The sequence below is a fragment of the Falco biarmicus genome, chromosome 4 (genome assembly GCF_023638135.1).
Source record: "Falco biarmicus isolate bFalBia1 chromosome 4, bFalBia1.pri, whole genome shotgun sequence".
NCBI lineage: Eukaryota > Metazoa > Chordata > Aves > Falconiformes > Falconidae > Falco > Falco biarmicus.
The window spans coordinates 16231001-16246746 of record NC_079291.1 but is presented as its reverse complement, the minus strand read 5'-3'; the positions used below and the strand labels follow the sequence as shown (position 1 = coordinate 16246746).

General features: G+C 43.0%; 1 protein-coding gene across 2 annotated transcripts in view; it reads right to left on the bottom strand.

The window, feature by feature from the left end:
• FBXL2 (F-box and leucine rich repeat protein 2) overlaps positions 1 to 11352 on the bottom strand; it is a 55725-nt gene extending 44373 nt beyond the window's left edge. For both annotated transcript variants that reach the window (XM_056334239.1, XM_056334240.1), the window contains exon 1: positions 11211 to 11352. In XM_056334239.1, coding sequence (XP_056190214.1) covers positions 11211 to 11213 — 3 coding nt within the window. In that variant the 5' untranslated portion in view covers positions 11214 to 11352. The remainder of the gene's footprint in view (positions 1 to 11210) is intronic.
• Positions 11353 to 15746: the final 4394 nt, after the last annotated feature.

Sequence of the window (15746 nt, the reverse complement as noted above, 5' to 3'; positions counted from 1 at the left end):
GTTATATCACGAAGTATTGTTCTTACAGAATATGAATATTTAGAAAAATGGAAGAGTCTTTTTAAACTACTCTTTTACTCTACAAAAAGTGTATTAGCCTCTAGAGTCATACTGCATTTGCAATCTCAGGAGAGGGAATTCTTCAAAAGCTCATCAGTACTAGTTTTCCCCCCAAAGGAAGAATAGGCATGGGATAACTGGAGTAGTCACCTTCTAGATGAACATTTGTAATGTGATTTTGAATGTGTGCAAGCGGAGAGAAAAGACAGAAGGTGCAAACAGAGTAATATATTTATTCTTTGAACACTTCCTGAAAAAATAAAACATCCATTAATGAAATAAATATCCTGAGTACATTTATGCATCACCTCTCCAAAGTAAACAGTGCCATCCTTTTTGGTTTTTACTTGATTTTTATCATATAACTTCTAGTTTTCTGTTTCCATTTATAAAAAAACCAAAACATACACAAAAAAAACCCTACCAGAAACAATCAAGGAAGCATTCGATCACCATAAAAAAATATTTTAGTAATCTTGTCAAACATAATTTATTTTTCTTCAGTTACAGGTAGCGCTGACAATGATAAGCCCTCAAAATACCCATACACAATAATACAGAATAATAATGAAGAATACCATGGATGTAGACAGAGTATTTCTTCTCTCTTTGCTTTTGCATTTGGTAGCAAGTTTAACTGTTAATGACAAAGTATCTCAAAATCTAGAAAAGCGTTTTTAAGTGTATAAAATCCCACAATACAACAGACAAATCTGTGCACAAGGAAAAAGGACAGGTGAGATCGAACATCTGTAATAAATGTTACTCTAAAACCAACTCTAAATTTCCTGTAAACAGAAGACGAGATTCTTAAAGGAACTATGAGAAGCAGCAACACAAAACCCATGAGAGAAAACTGTAATTGCTTATTACTTGAATCTTGAGCCATTCCTTACATGCTTCAACTGACCCCTCTTGGTGGTATCTTCACTGTATTTTTGAAAGACTCGTTATAATGAGCTAAAAAGGAAGTATTTCCTTAAAAAATGACCAAATACTTGCTTACATTAAATGTCTTCAGCAACTACACTTGATTTTTTTATCTCTTTTATTATATAAATGAAGTATCCATTGTGTAAATCTGTCAAATTCAAAAAGAATACTCTCCCTGATTTGCCTCCTTAAACATATTAATTGCCATTAGTCCTAGAACATAACTGTACATCACAGTTAGCCTGCCACCATTAAAAGCACCACATATTATTCTCTTTTGGTCTAATAGTTAGTGATGAAGCTCTCCTGTTTTCACCAAAATTACTGAGTTGAAGAAGTCTTTTCTGATGGAGTTGTGCATTTGTGGGTTTGTACCTAGTCTGGCAAAGAACTCCAAGATGCTCAGAAAGTTTGTGTTTTCTCTACAAAGAAAAAAAGGACTATTAATCCTGGTTCATTAAGCTTGTCTAAAACAATAAGCAATTCCCTTCAACTAGTATTTCAAGATCAAAATAAGGTTATAGTACTGTTTTGGTGATAGTCCTTAATATTTTTTTTTAGTGATGCAATTTTAGGTGTCATTCAGTCCTCAATTGAAGAGGACTATTTTCTTTACAGATGAAACAGTTTTGTTAGCAGCCCAGACACTACGGCTCAGTTCCACAGAGATATTTATGCATCTAATTGCCACTGAAATAAAAGTAGATAAGGACTTTCAACTTGTCAACTTTTCAAATCAGAAGTTACTAAAAACCAAACTCAAAAATAGCCTTGCTTTGTAATGCGCTAAAGCAAGTAATTACGGGTAAATGTAGATCTGGGAAAGAGCAAAGATGAAGTCTAAGAGACCCCAAAGAACATCCGCAAAAAGCAAAGACAGATATATACTGAAAACAAAGCTGAATTATTTATCAAGCCAGGAATAAAACCCAACATTGAGTTGCTGTTGCCAAAGGAGACAGCAGTTCAGAATCAAATCCATACATTTCCCTCCTCCTATGATAGCTGACAGAGTAAGCATACTAGTTAAATTGTAAATATTGCCATATGTAAAACACATCAAGTCTTTCAGGTTTTCACTGGCAAGAACAGTATTTATTTAGTATTATTTAGGCAGTGATAGGCATCATAAGAACATCATGTTTAAAATGAAAATCCTGACAAAGTTTTATTCAGTTCCCTTGATGTTCAGATTTTCGTTACCAAACACAAAAACCCATCAGCTTGCTGTACATCTCTCCTCATTGGAGGCACCTGATTGTTGCCTGTGCTATTTCCCCTTCACTATACTACTGAAATTGCCTCTTGCTATTGTGGCAGCAAAGCCAGCAGATCAGCTTTGCTACCCAGAGCAGTTCACAAGCACACTAAAGTAATGAATGGCATCCTAAAAAGCTCTCTATTTAAATAGAGCAGAAAAATGCAGGAGGAAGAAGAGTAAACCATCTTCCTTTACTATAAATTTCAGATTATCTCACATTACACTATAGACTGCTCTCTAATGGTCAGAGAATTGCTGCTAGCTGCTGCTTTCTCCGGAAATACACAATTAATGCATTAGACAGGCAGACAGACGGAATCATTTAACCCATGCAAGTAGCGAAATGTAACTAACTGTATCTAGGCAGCAATAAGAGTGTTAGGCTAAGGGATATGCATTGCCAAGAGGACTGAAATAAGTGATACTGAAGACAACAGCTGACGGTGTTAAATTAGAACCCATGGTAAAGCTTTCTGTGTAATCAATAAAGTTAAAACACACTGAAGCAAACCTTGAAAGGCAATCCCATCTCAAGCCGAGCTTGTCTACAGCAGAGACTGGTGAAGTCTTCTATTTCAATACACAGACACTATCTGCTCTCCAGGCTCTCATTCCTATACTCTGGCTGTTCACCATGGTCCAGTCTTTGACTTCGTGCACTTCAAGACCCCAGCCATCCTGGTCTGTTGTGGTCACTAACCTCTTTTTCCCTTGGACACTCTTCTACCAAAATTCAGGGCGCTGCATTCAGTAGGCTTATAGCTTCCTCCTCACTGCCGGATACCTAGCAACCCTTTTGCACTGGTGTTTTGTCAGATTCTTTTCTCTTCCAGCACTGTGACAAACTGACTGATCAAAAGCAACTAATACCTCATAACAATTACTTTTGGTTTTAATGCATTGGTCATCTTAAACCGTTAAGGCTTACTTTCAGAGAGCAAGATCAAATGCACCTGTGAACACCTCTCTGTCTTTCCTTAATGCCTTCCACTGAGCTAGGGCTGCCTATAAGGGCCATATTGCTTTTAAAGCTTTCCCAGAGCAAGTGCTGTCCAATACTATAAAACCTGCCAGGCCGAAGCAGCTGGCCACACTGCCCGCTTCACTGCTCTGTTTTCTTCCAGAAGAGCTACCATTCTTGTTTTGCCAGCGCTGGTATTCACATCACATCATTCACATTTTACTGGAGGGCATCAGTCTGGTTCTGCAAGGCCCTGTTCTCACTGGGTGACAGGTCAAGGTCATTTGTGAACTTCAGAGCTGATGGCCATAGCTGCACAATTCTGTCTCAAGGCCTTTGGCTGTTCCAACTCAACTGCCTCTTAGCATGGAGCCGCTGTCTCGAGCACACTAGCTCATTCTCAGTTGACCAAATAGCTGACATCACCCTTTCCTGTGCGTTTTTCAGAAAGACAGTCACCTACCAACAACAACAAACTTGGAAATCACCAATCAAGTCTTTTCAAAAGTATGGCTTAATTACTGCAAGCAGCCAAGGCATTAAAGTCTAACAGGTTAGCCTGACCTGTTAGCTGAGCTGCCCATCCTTTAATGCAAAACTTAACCTCATCTCCTACAAAGTCACCAAAGAGACAGCAATCCTCCAAACTAGCCCCACATATTAAGCATACTTTCACATATTGCTGTCTTACCAGCAATGCTATTTAACATGCTGTGACACAGATTTATTTCAACTTTTAATACACTGTAAATTCTGATACAGACCAAAGAGGCACTGAACAAACTTGACGTTTAAGACTTTCTGTACCATGTCAATATTTCAGACTGACATAGTGTTATAGATCCTACTTTAACTTGTTCAAAAACAGGAAGGGGAAATCTAATTGTTTGCAGAATTAGTGATTGACCTAATTACTGGCAGGCCTAAAATTCAGTCGAAAGATAGTGTTTTATCAATACCTGCCATGATGTAACTGATGTTTTGTAGCCTGCATGACAGAAAACGTTAGGTTCAATCCAATACCAAATCAAAAGAAACAGCCATTACACTATTACTTGCAAAAAAAAAAAAAAAAAAGGTTTGCAAGTTCTACTTCCCCTATGTTACTCTGTGAGAAGAGCTATATGGAAGATTAATCCTCCATTCAGGCTATGATCCACCTAGCTCACACTTTGTCTTTAAAAGCATCTTGTTCTTACCACTACCAGAAATGGCAAAACAAGCCTGAACCACATGGAAAATTAAATTACTCCTTACCTAATATTTCAAGACTAGAGATTGTTTCATCTCAGAAAAAAACCCACAAAACAACAACTACTGGTTAAACACTAAGAAATTTGGAAAAAAAGCTGTCAATTGTACCTCTGCTTATTCTGTAAATATACATAAAGAGACAGGTGCAAAAAAGACCAAATTTTATCCTCATCATTTGTTAGTTATATACTGATTGGTAAATCTTTTCTTCAGTTTGTTTTCTTTTTAAACAAATTAATTACTGAATATTTCCTTTGTCAGATAGTCATCCACTGTTCCCCTTTTAAGATTACTCACTTCCAAATAAAACCAATACATGATGGAGCATTTAAACATTATTCCTAAAAAACAAAATAAAGCATTCAAGTAACAGTCAAATCTACAAATCACTTTAAAGTGGAACATGGGGAAACCCGTATCACCTACTTCATGGCTTCAAGAATAACAGACCTGTGGCAGAAAATTAAAATCAGATGGATGAAGCAGTTGTTGACTGTAGCCCATCACAAGGGTAGATTACACATCGTACAGCTTCTGTGCTTTTTTTTTCCTTGACCAGGTAAGTAATAAATCCCTCCTTAAGCATCAAGCAGAAGCTCAATGCAATTTGTAAAAGCCAACATTCAAAACACCTGAGAAAGTTACTTGAATGGTCAAAGGAAGGTACCTTTGAGACTCTAAGCAGAAATACTGGAATAAATTCTAAGGCAGCTTCCGTCACAACATTCACAGGGACTGCGTGCTCAAATCACAATTTGTTTCATCACAAAAATATTCCATTTGGTTTCACGCAGTCTTCTACAATCATGCTATATAATACACATTCTCAGACTCAGAGCATGATACGTTTCTGAAAAATCAGTTTGAGAAGAGCTGGTAGCCATTTGTTTTAATGCAGCAGTATTTGGTTACGGATAGCCATTCAGTCTAAGCCACCCAAGTCACAGGTTCATCAGAGCCCTTAAGAGTATTCCTTTCAAAACTCCTCCTCTGAATCACCACTTATGCATATAGTTGGTTTTACTGCCATACACACGGCTAAGTTTTATTCCCAGTCTCCAATATTAGCATACAAAGTAACACACTGATGGCACGACAAGGGAGACCTGAAATCCTCCCAGCATGTGCACACACAGATTCTCCTGCAGGTCCATTTCCCCAGGAGTTTGCACCATTCTAATTTGGACTGACACAGTCTTCCCTCCAGCCACGCAATCCCACATCCAGAAAGGCAATTATTTTTCTTACTGTACTTAGCTCAAACTGTAAATGAAATTACAGCTTAAGTCCTGACTGCGTGGATGAAGCAGAATCCCTTCTTCTAATCATCAGTGAAACAAGAATTTTGAGTACTAATAATTTTCTCCCCAACATAACTGCTCTTCAAAAATATATTTGAGATTTAAAAGGTGTATTTCATTACAAAAACGACTCTATAGCTTCTACAAAGCCATTTCAAAACAGTGCTTGATCTGCATCATAAACACTATGTCAGAACTGATGTTTTTCCTAATAATGAGAGTGTGAAATCTTTCTTATGAAAAGCAAACCTTCTCTGCAAGGCAATCTCCCTAGAGCATGAACCAGAAAAAGAGATGCCACAAAACCTGTATTGTGGCTGCACACACCATATATGTAGTGTGTAATTAATAAAAGCTTCCAATTATAAGAGACAAAATTAGGTACCTCTTCATGCTTACAAGCAGCAATTATAACTGACTTCAAAGGAAACAGCATCATAGTAGCATTCCAAAACACCTTTTTCAAGCTGATCCAAGAAAAGAGGTTGAGATTTAGAAGAGAAACTGGACACTCACTTAATTGTTAGTATTTGCCAAAATCTATGGTTCCTTAGTTTCTGCAGAGATAAAATAACCTTGATACTTTAGAAGTACATCATAGACCATTTTCAGAACTGCAAGCACACTCAGACATTCTGCCCCTTAATATTTAGATAACTACTACATAGTATCAAGTCATGATATGGAAATGCCCTTCCTCTGCGAAGCTCTGACCTCAGTTTCAACCTCTGAAAACAGACAAACCTGACATACTGGTAAAGTTTCACATTTATGGAGATCTGATGATGTCTTGTCTCCTTATCGATTTAAATTTATAGAACATACTGGTTAACCAGTTGAACAGCAAACAAATCCAATGAAAACAGAGTTTACTATTTCCTACTGCCTGAAGGAGAACACAGGAAAACACTGGGATAGAAAAAGAGAATATACCATGAAGTATGGCCAATATTTTAAGGGCAGCAGCCTGATACCAAATTTTAAGTACTTTGTGGGCTACACAGCAGCAGCTTGTGGTTCCATGTAGTCATAAATGCGCAAGCCCAGAAAAGGGCGCATTTCCAGTTCTAGTCCTCTAGCACAAGTGCAGTGTTTCCTCCAAGGCAAAGACAACCCAGAGGGAATCACCGAAGAGCTTGGCTGTAGCTGATTGTATCAACTGAGGTGCCCTTGTATTTTAAACAACGCAAGTATTGTTGCATTTCCATTACCTCTCTGTACCCAACAGAAACTATTTAGGCCATTTAAACACTTAAATTCATACCATAGTTTTGCTTGTTGTTTTTTTTCTGGGGTTTTTTGGAGGGTTTGTTGTTGGGTTTTTTTGGCAGAGGGGCAGGACAGGACACAGGAGGGAGGTCACTGGAGTCAGCAAAAATTACTTACCTTACAGATTTTGTGCTTTCTTTTTCCTGACCAGGTAAATAACAAACCCCTCCTTAAGCATCAGACACTCAAATGCAATTTGCAAAAGCCTAAGCTCAAAACACCTGAGAAAGGTACTCTCCTTTGATCCCCCACATAACTTTAAGACTCTACAGAGACATATTGAAATAGAAACTAGGGCAGCCTCCATCACATTTTAAGTATAATTTGTTTCATCACAAAAATAATCCATTTGGTTTCATGCAGTCTTGTAGAATCACACTGTATACACAATTTTCATTTACAGCACAGCACATATTTTGAAAAATTGATCTGAGAGAGAAGCTTGATCTTCACAAACTACTAGGAAAAAAATCTTCAATCTCAAGAACTAGTTTAAACTTTGATAGAGACATACAAGTAATTTCTGGATCCTGAAAAATAAACATGGAATTGACAGAGGAGACACCAGTTTGAAGTGAATTTTAAGTCCATCATTATGTTCTTTTAATGCCTTATGTGTACCTTCTTCTGTTGTAACAATGGATAAAGACTTCCAGCATTTTTAAGAATGCAAATCTGGCTTTCACCATTTTGAAGTTACTCTATGTTTACAATCTTCCTCCTCACAAGCTTTAGAAACAATTAAAATATCCCACACCATCTTAAAAGCTCAAGTGGGAAAGCTATTCTGTAAAAGCTCACCCAGACAGCTGGTCTCCAACCCTATCACATTCTAATCAAATACAACTCAAGTATCATAAGAAATTTTAACAGTTTTTGCACTGTGCTAAAACAAAGAGAGAAAAAAAAAAAGAAAAAAAAAAAGAAGCAATCTATGGAGCATAGGGATCACCTTCCTAAAAAGGTTATTAGAAAGAATGCAAGTGAATGCTGCAGCTATTGTCAAAACTAGCTCGAGGCTACTGAACTGTGAGAAAGAACTCTTTGGTTTCACAATTTCATTTGGTTTTGTCCTACTTAGCATACACTGTTTATGTGTATTTCTGATTCAGCAGAAACACTACCAGAACTTTCATATAAGTTATCAACTTGTGTAATTGGCGCAATTATTCTGATATCTAATTGACAAAGCAGCTGAAGTACTGTTAATGTGTAGCCTTCTGCTGTCATTCAGATCGATACTGACACAGTGCCAAGATTCGTACTACTTTTCTACACTAACCTAAAAATAGTTGCCATGCTTCAGTGAAAATCTGACTTCTATTTTAAACTTTTCACATCTGCTAGCCCCATGTTATCCCTAATTTTAACTAAGATGACTAAATATTCCAGTCTGTTGTCAAAATAAGCAAGCATTAAGCTAATGGTCCTTCTGATTTGTAGGAACACTGACATTCCCTATACTAAAAGGTCTAGTGTTAACTGGTCAAAATTAATTCCTTCCTTACCTTTCTTGAATTTTAAACTATGCAGCTATGAAGAGTTAAGAGGGAAATAACAACCTAAACGGGACTAACCCCTGTAACAGAGAGCAATTCAAGTATAAGCATTCATTGAATAAGATATCTGAACATACAAAAATAATTTTAAAATGACGTTATTTCATCCTTTTCTTATCAGTTGTCAAGTGCAATGAAGGAGCTGCCCAGTATAAGAATCTGCACAGCGGTAAGGCTTATCAGGTAAAATTTCTGAGATTCTACCTGTGCAGTTACAGCAACAATTCAGCGCTTCTTTGCGGATTCTATGTCTGCTGAGTTTGGACTGCTACAAGTATCTAATCAGGAATGTCAAAACAAGACCATGAAGGAAAACTCCATACCTGGAGTTTGGTAAGTGGAAAATATTTACTTATGTTGTGAAATGCTTTATAAATATTTTGTTTATTGTTTTTCAGTCTATAAGTTTTCCTAAGTTTAGAACATGAGATAAATCCACTTTATTCAACTGACTTTTAAAATACTGTATCTTCTCTGATGTGGCGTAAATGTGTGATGGAATACTAAGGTGAAGTAGGACATGTCATTAAGTCACATCATCATCACTTCACCAATACAACACCATCCACAGCCTCATTCACTGACATTTACTCCTCCTTATAGCAACAGCTACATGCTGAAACCTTTGCAAACCAAATCCAACATGATTCTACATAGGAGTGTACTGTAATCCCACACACATTCTATCCATTCTATCCGTATTTTTATTCCACCTCACATTTTAGTTTTCAAGGCTGTTTTGCTTAGGTTCAAAACATGTAGGCTAGAATCAGGAAGGAGCAGAAGGCAAACTGCAGGAGAAGAAAGAGGAGCATGAATAAGCCTTCATGCGCAAAGGAAGAAGAGAAAAGTTATGACACCACAGGGATTCAGTCCTTCGTGAGGCTGTGTGCTCCCTCACCCCCACCCAGAACTCACTACAGAAAGCCTACACACATTACACACATATGAACATACCCATAAAGTGATTTTGCTGCCTTAAAACACTGTGCATTGTTTTACCCCATGTGTGATAAGCTAGCAACTGTGCCTTCTTCCTGCGTCTATCACTGTAACCATCACTGCAAAGCAATAAGGCATCAGACAAGTTGTAACTGAAAACAGGGATCATACCAAGACCCTTTCCAAACATGTCATGCCTGTCCCTGCTCACTCCCCCTTACACGCCTTGTCATCTTCCTTTCACAAACATCACGATGGACCTCTCCCCCGCCACATGCTGCATACACGTACTGTATCACATCCCCACACAGGCTCCCCACAAAGCAAACCTCAACCACCCTTCCTTCTTTGCTGCACCCTCCACACACATACATTCCATGACACACCATCTCTACATACAGATGCAACAAACCTCGTGCTCACCACACACACAATCACAAATCTGTTATAAAGGCATCTGTGCATACATGTTAAGCCATTACAGCTATGCATACTTACACATATAAGCAACTGCCACTCTATAGATACAAAATACCATACCCTGTATCTGCTACGCACATATAAAAGTACAGATAATTCTTGCCACACCCATAGCATACATGCCTATAAAAATATCCACGTATTATGCCACACCCAATACTCACTATATATATATACAGACCCAAGCCCATACCAGACAACAGCATGCAGACACAACTACATACATACGATGCAGTGTCCCCGTACACAACGTCACACCTCCACTACAACACGAAAACACACACACACACACACCCCCGAAGCCCAAACCATAGCAGACACACACGCACACTGACACAGAGGCATAACGTCCCACCGTACATCTGCCACAGACACAGCCCACGGGCCACACCCCGGCTTAGGGCACAGGCACAAGCACACAGCGCAGCGCCCTGCATCAGCACCCCCTGCACCCCCTCCCCATGACACCACCACCCCCGTTCCGCGCCCCGGCACACACGTTGGCTTCCTCCCCACTTTACCGAGGGGACAGACACGCTTCTGTCACGCCCCAGCCGCTTTCCACACCCACAGACACACACCATCGCTCCTGCGTTACACAGGGGACGACACCCCCCCGCCCCGCCACACCTGACCCGCTCTGCACTCAGGGAGGCTCCAACCAACGGCTGCCCCAGCGTTACGCAGGGGGGCGAGGCACCCTCGCACCTCACCCCGACAGGCGGGCACACCCTCTCCCCGCCAGCGCTATGCCGAGGGACAGCGCAGCCCCACCTGCCCTGGGCAGAGGCAGGCACACTCGCTCCGCCACCGTTACCGCGGGGCACCCCCCGCACACGCAGCCCCGCCGCGGGCCGCACGCCCAGCACCGCACCCGCACCGCACGGTGCGCGCCCGCCCGCCCGTGCCCCGCATACCCCCGCCCGCCAAGCGCAGGCGTTACGGCCGCCCCGGCCGCCACCCTCCCCTCAGGGTGAGGGGCCCGCCCGCCGCGCGGCCCCGCGGCCGCCCCTCACGGCCCGGGCAGCACTCGCGCCCCGCGGCGGCACCGCCCGCCGCGCCACCTGCCCGCCCCGCCTCGCCTCGCCGCCGCTCCCCGCCCCGGGCCCCGGGCCGCCGGGCCAGCCCCCTAACGCCCGACGGCGGCGGCGGGGGGCGGCGGGGCGGGCCGGGCCGGGCCGCAGGCTCACCATGGCAGAGGCGCCGCGGCGAGGCCGGTTGTCCTGGCGACGAGGAGCCCCGAAGAGGGCGCCAGGTGCAACGCCTGCGCGCGCCGCCACCGCCGCTGCCGCCGCCAGAGCCGGGGCGGGGCGGGGCCGCCGCCGCCCCACGTGACCGGCACCGCCCCTGCGCGGTGGGGCCGCCCCGCCCCGCCCCCGCGGCCGCCGGCCCCCGCCCCCCGCCTCAGGTGGCGCCGCGAGCGGCGGGCGGCGACATGGCTGGCGGGCGCCCGCGGGGGCTGCCGGCGGCGGGGCGGGCAGCCGGCCTCGGGCAGGCCGGCCTGGCGGCGGTCCCGGCTCGGTGCCGGAGGGCTGGGCTGCCGCTCGGGCCCGGCCCCTCCCGCGACTCCCGCGGCCGCCGTTCCCGCCGAGAGGCAGGCGCCGGGAGCCTCACCCGCCGGGCCGCGGCCTCCGGAGGCGTCTGCGGGCTCGTGGGCGCGCAGGGGCCGCTGCGGCTGCCAGGCAGCGCCCGTCCCAGCCGCGGGTACTCCTCGGGGCCTGCTGGTGCTGCTGGCACAGGGTAGCTGCCCCTGCGCCTCCGGGTTTCCCGCCTGGCGTGTGGGGCGACAGGACTGCTGGTGACATGTTTAATCCAGGGTGCTGCCTTGTAAACTGGAGGGGCTGCGGCCAGAGCGGCCGGTCGCTCCTGTTGCAGCCACAAGTGTAGATAACTGGGGGTGATAACATCCTAGATCGCTATGGAAAAATCCACGGAAGCTTGTCTGTCAGAACGCCAAGCGCTTCGAAGCGATGGGTGCTGTCAGTAAGAGCGTGCCTGCCTGCCGCAAACACACCCTGTGTGAAACCACTGTCCAAGCCAAATCCAATATTGGTAATAGCACGCTTACAGGTTACATCTGTTCAGCAGTCACAATACCACAGGGAAAACAAGAGATGGGAAAAACTGGGGAGAAAAAACTACCCCTACCCCAGCAGGTACTGTTTTCTCTTGATTCAGTCCTTCACATTTCTAAGAAATATAAGTGGCCGTTGTAGGGTAACAGGAGTTCACTATTTGGAACTGGCTGTGTTCATTCCTTTAAGGAATGAAACATTCTGGTTTGATTAACAGTAAAAAATAGTTTCTTACGAAAGTGTCCTTTCTCAGAACCCGCACGGAAATAGTTGGTACATGCACATACCGTTTGCTGGCACATGTCTCGATCTACTGTCTTACACTCTCCAGATTTTGGAGAATGACCCGGTTCATACAGTTGATCTGGTTTGTATAGCAGGGAAGAAAGCCTCAGAAATGTGAAATATGTATAAACAATTCAGACATGTTCAGCTGAGTTGCAGAAGGTGCAGACTAGCAGTTTCTAAATTTTATTGGTTTGCATAAAAAAAATAAATAGAAAAAGATGATCGTCCCATGACTTTTTTTTTAGTTCAGTGCAAATCTTTGGACTGTATAATAAAGATAGTGACAGATTTTCCTATCACTACAGTAAAAAGAAAGAAATTCAAGGAGCTAGAATCAGTTCAAGTTGCAGCAACCTGAAGAAAAAAAGATAAATATATCTGACTTTGCAAAAAGAAGGGAGATTGCAAAATAATAACCATGTTCCGTGAAGAGGGGTTCAGGATAACTAGCCCCGTTGGGATCTGTTTGTGCAAGGGAGGCAAGACAGGAGGCAAGTGTGCAAATAGACTCTCCATGGCCTAATCAGCTTTCATTTGATTGAAAACTGTCAGAAGGCATGGAACATTACAGAACGGATTTGAATCAGTATTTTATCTATAAAAAGACTATAGGAAAGAAAGCACCTTGTTTCATCCCCCAAGAAAGAGAAGACAGACATGTATTTGCCACCTGAGTATTTGTTTAGGATGTGAAAGGGCGAAATCCGTATCTTTGGATCTGCACCAGCTAATGATGTATAATGCCACACTACTGAATTTCTGGACTCCTCTTTGTCTATGTTGTGGTATCACTTGAAAATTCAAGAGAAGCATACTCGACACACCTCCACACACCCTCTCTACAATGGCTTGAGTTTTGTCAAATAAGCAATTAGATGAGAATTCATCTAATGAGACTTCAGAAATGTGTGTACAGGAGCATCTACGTCCTGGTCTGTCTTCTCCATTTCTTGTCTGTGGAATGTCTTAGTATATACATCTGAAGTCCTAAGGGAATATATCCATGTTTAGTGTCCCGTTTTCAACCAATCCACAGCAATATTGTGTGATGAAAAAATTTTCATCTGAAAATTCCCAGCTAGTTCTAATTTTAGCATTCTTTTAAAATCATCAGGTTTTTAGGTAATGCCTGTGCACTGGTCAATTTAGAATGACCAATTATGTAAGTTATTACTGATGTGTTTTTATATTTTGTAAGCTGCAGAGCTGTGTTCAACAGCTTGGCCTTTTAACTTGCCTATCTGAAGTTCCTCCTAATTGTTCAGACTCTCATTGAATGCTGACCCAGTTCCCTTCTTACGTACCTTTTTACCAAACTTAAAAGAAATGAAAAATAGTTTAAATGCTTGTCAGAAAAAATAAACAAGTGGCACCCATGGGAGGGGTGAGTTAGCAGCGTGATTCTGGAGATCTTTGCTCTTGCTAAACAGCAGCTTTGGAACCTCTGGGCCGTTAGGTCCGACAGCCTAGAAAAGACTTTTGGGTTCCAGAAAGCCATCACAGAGACTGAGTAGTCCAGTCTTGTGAAAGGAGTTTTGTTTCTGGATTCCACCCAGTCATGCTTTCCCCAACTTCGCTCTATAGCCAGTGAAGATTTCCCCTCTGTGTATTGTTACCAAACGATGCCAGGCTGCAGTAAATGAACCTTTTCAGCACAGGAGGACACTTGCCATGGGGTAGCTTCCTCTACAGAGGACCTCTGATTGTTGGACTCCTTTGAATCTAGAAGTGAGTCAGTGGGCATTGTGCTTATAAATCCACATGTATGTTTTTCTAGGAATTTTCCTCGCTGGCTGAAGGCATTTGGTTTGAAACAAGCTAATTGTTAGACCTTTCCTTCCCTCTTCCCCATCCCCCTTTATGTAAGTCAAATGAAAGTACATCCCAGAGAACAGGCGAAATAAATTTGAGATGCTACAGTTCCCAGCTGTTTGTTACAGCTCTTGCTTCCACAGCACAGCAGAGGCTTGTGAAGCTTAGCTGGTGGTGCTTCAAGCTAACTTGCACCAAGACAGATGAAGAGCTTACTTAAGATTGTGTTAACACAACTCAGCTGTGAAGGACTTTGACTACAAGTGTGAAGCAAAATGGTTGTAGGTGGTTAACTTGTAAAATTACTACATTGGATCTGAAGGAGATCATCTTTCCTTAAGTTAAATGATTGTGGCAAGAAGGTTCACACCTGTTAATTGCCATTATGAGAAAAAAATGGTTGAGGGAGTGTATATCTTTTCTAGGATGCTTTTTTAGTATGCACTACGTGGTTCACATTAGAGCATAAATAGGTGAATTTTGATGTCTGACACGGCTTTTCATGTACTGCCATAACAATTGATAGAACAAGACTTCCCAAAACGTTTTTCTTTCCTAAGCATGGCACCAGTACATGCTAGCTTTGTGCCAGGATTTATACTTCTGTGGTGCTGTTGCCTTTTCAAAAGTTTTCAAAAGTTGTTTTTATATCACTGCTAGTGCACATACCGTTGGCTGGGAATATCCTGCCCTACCCAGATAATCTGTGGAGGTCCAAACCAGCGATCTGACAAAGTGACACCATGCATCCTCAGCCACCTCATTCCTGGATAGGATCATGAGAAGCATGTGACTTGCTGGCAGGGAGCGCAGCGATTCAGAGGGATCATGGCAAATTGCAGAAATATGCTGATGGGAGTCCCAGGACACTTAGCAAAAGCATTGCAAAGTCCTGCATCTGGGATACAGTAACCCTCCTGCAACAGCCTGGGGGCTGGCTAGAATGCAGCTCTGAAGAAAAGGAGCTGGGGGTCCTGGTGGACGATGAGCTGAACATGAGTCAGAAGTGTGCCCTGATAGCAACAAAAACTGCATTAGCAAGGGAGTGGTTCGGAGACTGAGGGAGATGATTATACCCCTCTATTCAGCACCTGTGATACAGCATCTGCAGTACTGTGAGCAGTTCTGGGTCCTGATCATCGGAGAGATGTTGACAAAATGGAGAGAGTCCAGTGGAGGAGCACTGCAGTGTCTGAGGGCTGCAGCATGTGCCAAGCAAGGAGAGACCAGTTGTTCATTTAGACAAAACGACCAAGTGGGATCTGACTGCAGTCTTCTACTACCTAAAAGGGGGGTTGTAGAGAAGGTGAAGCCAGTCTCTCTGTGAAGATGTGTTGTGGAAGACTGAGAAACAGTGGTCAGCTGCAACAAAGGAAATTCCACTTGGATATAAGGGAAAGATTCATGGCCATGAGAGTGGCTGAGGACTAGAACAGTGCTCAGAGGAACAGTGGTGTCTTCACTGTTGGAGATTTCCAAAACATGGCCACACAAGGCCATGCGTAACCTGCTCGTAGTTGAAGTTAGCTCTGCTTTGAACAGAAAGTCAGT